The sequence below is a fragment of the Jaculus jaculus genome, chromosome 23 (genome assembly GCF_020740685.1).
Source record: "Jaculus jaculus isolate mJacJac1 chromosome 23, mJacJac1.mat.Y.cur, whole genome shotgun sequence".
NCBI classification, from domain to species: domain Eukaryota; kingdom Metazoa; phylum Chordata; class Mammalia; order Rodentia; family Dipodidae; genus Jaculus; species Jaculus jaculus.
In genome coordinates, this window is record NC_059124.1 from 7,666,602 (window position 1) to 7,671,614 (window position 5,013).

At 56.5% G+C, this 5,013-nt stretch overlaps 1 protein-coding gene across 1 annotated transcript; it reads left to right on the forward strand.

Moving 5' to 3' along the window:
- The first annotated feature begins 1,416 nt into the window (after positions 1 to 1,416).
- Kcna1 (potassium voltage-gated channel subfamily A member 1) lies at positions 1,417 to 4,071 on the forward strand. Its single transcript, XM_045139706.1, has 3 exons — positions 1,417 to 1,451; positions 1,949 to 2,034; positions 2,568 to 4,071. The coding sequence occupies exon 3, from the start codon at positions 2,577 to 2,579 to the stop codon at positions 4,062 to 4,064; it is 1,488 nt and encodes a 495-aa protein (XP_044995641.1). The 5' UTR covers positions 1,417 to 1,451; positions 1,949 to 2,034; positions 2,568 to 2,576; the 3' UTR covers positions 4,065 to 4,071.
- The last annotated feature ends 942 nt before the right edge of the window (positions 4,072 to 5,013 follow it).

Consider the following 5,013-nt stretch of genomic DNA (forward strand, 5'->3'; position numbering starts at 1 on the left):
CCTCCCCCCTCCCCCACCTCGCCACCAGTCACATCCCCGGGCGCTTCAGAGTTGTCAGATCGGAGGGCAAAACTTCAGCTGATATGGATGCAGCAGGGACGAGACACTTTGGCAGCATCCCCACACCCTCCCCCCACAAAAAAAAATAAAACCCCACCCCAGTGGTCTGCAAGGATGGAACCCGGGGATCCTCAACTGCAAGCCCGCTGCAGGGTGGCCTCTCCGCGGGCCCCCCTGGGGGAGGGGTGGGTGGAGCATTGGAGCGCTCCCCCCCGCCCCCCCCCGTAGGATCGTGGTGCCGCTGCGCTAACGCAGACCCATCCGAGGAGTTCTGCCAGGGACAGACACACCACCACCTCCTGCATTGCGTCGGACCTGACCATTTTTCCAATGTGAAATTCCCGGGGAAGGTCGCGCGCCGCGCTGTAGCGCACGAGCTCGCGCGCGCGAGCGGAGAGGGCCGTGCGTGGGCGGGGCTGCGGGCCGCCGCCGGGGTGGGGGGTGTTGGTGGCGGTGGTGAGGGGAGTAGAGTTGGTGGTCGGTGGGCTTTTCGGGTTAGGAGTGGAAGAAGCTGTGCAGGTTAAGGGTGGGAACGGAATGGCAAACCTTCTCCCTCCACCCCCTCCCCGGGCTCTGCCAAACCGCCCCCTCCTTTTCCATCTACCTCTTGGCTCATGCCCCCCCTCCCTCCCTCCTCCCCTCCCTCCCCCCCCCCCCGCCCTCCCCAACCCACGCCCCGGTGGGCCAATCGCTGCTCCGCATTCCTGGCGTTTCTCAGGTTTCTGCTGATCTTGCAGCGCCCAGAAATGGACCGAGCGGACCGGTCAGCGCACTCTCACTGCCGGGCTCCGGGCTCCTGAGCAGTCCCGGGTCCGCGACGAGGAGGATGGGGGGGTGCGGAGAGCCGAGGCCACCCGAGAGCCAAGTAGATCCAGGCTCTGGTCGCTAACCAGCCCCCCCCTCACCACCACCTCCGCCCGCCTCCTTGGGGAATCGCCTCCAGGGTTCCCCGGGTGTTAGGAGGGGGCCACAATCCTGTTTCTAGCCATCGGCGTTTCTGGAGAGGGTGGCATTTTAAAAATTATTATTATTATTATTATTGCTTTTCCGCCCTGCATCCTCCGGAACTCCCTGCACCCCGGGGAGAGGACCGCGTCGCCAGGTTGCTGGCATCTGGTGAGAATGGGGGTAGGAAGCGGATGTTTCCTCCGTAGCTGCTCTGCAAAGACATCGTCCGGCTGAGAGGGTCCGGGGGCCCGAGGACAGCGGGGCGGCGGGGGGGGGGGTTGCGGTGACGACGACGAGGTGCCCGGTGCCTCTCGGATGCTGCGTCCGAGGTACCCTCCTGCTCGCCCGCCCGCCCGCCCGGGTACTGCAAAGGCGACCTGCCGCATTCCCACTCCGGCTCTCCGCCGACTCAGCACCGCGCGTGTGCCAAGCCGCCTGGCCAGGTAGGGGGGGGGGTGGCCCACCAGGGTCCGGAATTGCAGAGGGGGGGGGTAGCTGGGGAGGACGGGGTGGAGGGTGGGGGAGGACGAGGGGCGCGAGGGTGCTGCCGGAGACCGGGGGGGGGGGCTACTCGGGTGTCCGTGTCTCTCCGGGTGTTTTTTTTTTTTTCTGTTTCTTTTTTTTTTTTTCTCCGATCTCCAGTTTAAAGAAGTTGTAAACAGATCGGCTTGTTGGGGTACTGGGGAAAGTGGGGTGGAAGAACCCCTAAACTTGGCTTTTTTTGGGGGGTGTCTGCTCTGCTCTGCGTGTGTGTGTGTGTGTGTGTGTGTGTGTCTCTCTCTCTCTGTGTTGTATGCGTCAACCTCCAGTAAAAGTCCGGTTGTGTTCTGCAAAGCTAGCCGTCTGTGCTGTTCGGTGTCTGTAGGTCGGTCCTAACGGAACGCTTCTGATCTTTTACCCCTCCCCCTCTCCCCCCGTATCACTTTCTATCTCTCTGCAGCGTCCATCGACCGCCCCGGTGGGAGCTTAGAACGCGGCAGGCGAAGAGGGCTAGGAAGGGGGAGCGCCCAGGAGCAAGCGGCAGAAGTGTGTTTGTGGGGGGCGGCGGATGATAGGCGTGGGGATCTGCTGAGCTGCAGCTGCCCCGGGGTCCTAGGAGAGCTTTGGCAGGGCCGGACAAGCCAGATCGAGAGTCCCAGAGCCATGGCCCGTGTGCGTTAAGGCACACTGGAGCAAGAACAAAAGTAAAAATAATAATAGTAATTAATAATAAAATCCCACCCCCTCCCAAGCAAAAAAAAAAAAAAAAGCATATCCCAAAAACCTAACCCGTGGAGCGGGGGGGTGGGGGGGGGGAGCTGTATCCGGACCGCAGCTACAGGGGTTCCAAACTGAGTGACAGGCCAGGGTGAATGCGAGGCGAGCGCTAGCCAAGTGTCTGCGAGCTCCGAAGCCCCCTTCCCCTGTCCCCAGCGTGGGGTCGTGGGTTGGGGGGAGACGCACCTCTCCGGTGGGAGAGGAGGAGGAGGAGAGGAGGACGCCCCGGGGGTCCCCTTGCGCCCGTGCGCTGCTGCTGCTGCTGCTGCTGCTCAGGGACCCCCTCCACCCCCACCCCCCAGGCAGGCACCATGACCGTGATGTCCGGGGAGAGCGCCGAGGAGGCCGCGGCCGCCCCTGGCCACCCGCAGGACGGCAGCTACCCGCGGCCCAGCGAGAACGATGACCACGAGCGCTGCGAGCGCGTGGTCATCAACATCTCCGGGCTGCGCTTCGAGACGCAGCTCAAGACGCTGGCGCAGTTCCCCAACACGCTGCTGGGCAACCCCAAGAAACGCATGCGCTACTTCGACCCGCTCCGGAACGAGTACTTCTTCGACCGCAACCGGCCCAGCTTCGATGCCATCCTGTACTACTACCAGTCCGGGGGCCGCCTGCGCAGACCCGTCAACGTGCCCCTGGACATGTTCTCCGAGGAGATCAAATTTTACGAGCTGGGCGAGGAGGCCATGGAGAAGTTCCGGGAGGACGAAGGTTTCATCAAAGAGGAGGAGCGACCTCTGCCGGAGAAGGAGTACCAGCGCCAGGTGTGGCTGCTCTTCGAGTACCCGGAGAGCTCGGGGCCAGCCCGGGTCATCGCCATCGTGTCCGTCATGGTCATCCTCATCTCCATCGTCATCTTCTGCCTGGAGACGCTGCCGGAGCTGAAGGATGACAAGGACTTCATGGGCACCATCCATCGCATCGACAACACCACGGTCGTCTACGCCTCCAACATCTTCACGGACCCCTTCTTCATCGTGGAGACGCTGTGCATCATCTGGTTCTCCTTCGAGCTGGTGGTGCGCTTCTTCGCCTGCCCCAGCAAGACGGACTTCTTCAAAAACATCATGAACTTCATCGACATCGTTGCCATCATCCCTTACTTCATCACGCTAGGCACGGAGATAGCTGAGCAAGAGGGCACTCAGAAAGGCGAGCAGGCCACCTCCCTGGCCATCCTCAGGGTCATCCGCTTGGTCAGGGTCTTTAGAATCTTCAAGCTGTCCCGTCACTCCAAGGGTCTCCAGATCCTGGGCCAGACGCTCAAGGCAAGCATGAGAGAGCTAGGGTTGCTCATCTTTTTCCTCTTCATTGGGGTCATACTCTTTTCTAGCGCAGTGTACTTTGCTGAGGCGGAAGAGGCTGAGTCGCACTTCTCCAGTATCCCCGATGCTTTCTGGTGGGCGGTGGTATCCATGACCACCGTAGGATACGGTGACATGTACCCTGTGACAATTGGAGGCAAGATCGTGGGCTCCTTGTGTGCCATCGCTGGTGTGCTGACAATTGCCCTGCCCGTACCTGTCATTGTGTCCAATTTCAACTATTTTTACCACCGAGAAACTGAAGGGGAGGAGCAGGCTCAGCTGCTCCACGTTAGCTCCCCCAACTTAGCCTCGGACAGCGACCTCAGTGGCCGCAGCTCCTCCACCATCAGCAAGTCAGAGTGCATGGAGGTCGGAGAGGACATGGATAATAGCCTCGCCCATTACAGACAGGCCAATATCAGAACTGGTAACTGCACCACAGTTAATCAAAACTGCATTAATAAGACCAAGCTACTGACCGATGTTTAAAAGCAGAAGAGCAAAAAAAGAAAAAAAAAAAAAAGAAAAAAAACCCCACTTAGCAGCTTGAAAGGCTAAAAAAAAACAAACTCTAGTGACTCCTGTCACGCTGTAGATTCTTTGCTAAGTAGCCTGAATGCTCGACTTAAGGATCAATGCATTGTTGCATTGTGAATTTTGGGAGTGGCAAAACAGAAGCTTTCAAGATCCGTGAGAAAAAAGAAAAAAAAAAGAAAAAACCACACACACTATTTTCATTGTATTAAAAAAATGAGAAAAGAAAATATTTTCTAAAACTTGCTTAAAATGCACTCCATAAGTAGTCTATGGAAAAATAAGACCCATGCTTTCCTCATACTGAAACATTTCCAGTCCTTTAGCTTAAGTTTTTTTTTTTTTAAAAAAAACCCCAAAACCAGATGATCATTTAGAAACATAAAATTAAAATTTGCATGGGACTCCAGTATAAAATCTTTGCAAACTGCACACCACACTTCAGGCAGCGTGTCAGATGTATTATATGTAACATGCCATACCAGCCTCAATGGGCAATGAAGAAATACTTTTACTTTGATCCACTGAACTGCATATTACAAAGTGAACAAAATTTAAATCTCTTAAAAAAGACTGGCTCTCTTAAAAAAAAGACGTGCTCTGTAGAGATGCTCCCTCGGCCCAGTCTCCTGGTTCAGACTATTCCCTAGGCAAATGGCAACCGAATAGAATGCATCGATTCATTGCTACATTCTCTCACTGCAGATGAGCTAAATACAGGTCTATTCTCACCAGTCCTGCACCCTGACCCCTGACCTTCAGAGTGGGTTGTGAAACCATACCCTCCTCGCTGCAAGAGAGCAGAAGAGTAAAAAGTTGAACATGTCTCACTCAGATAACCTTTCCTTTATATCGCATGCTGACAAAAGTTAACCAGGACAATAGGGAATCAACTCACTTTGAA

Coding starts and splice junctions, on each gene's coding strand:
- Kcna1 (XM_045139706.1), top strand. CDS start 2,577: ATGACCGTGATGTCCGGGGAGAGCGCCGAGGAGGCCGCGGCCGCCCCT.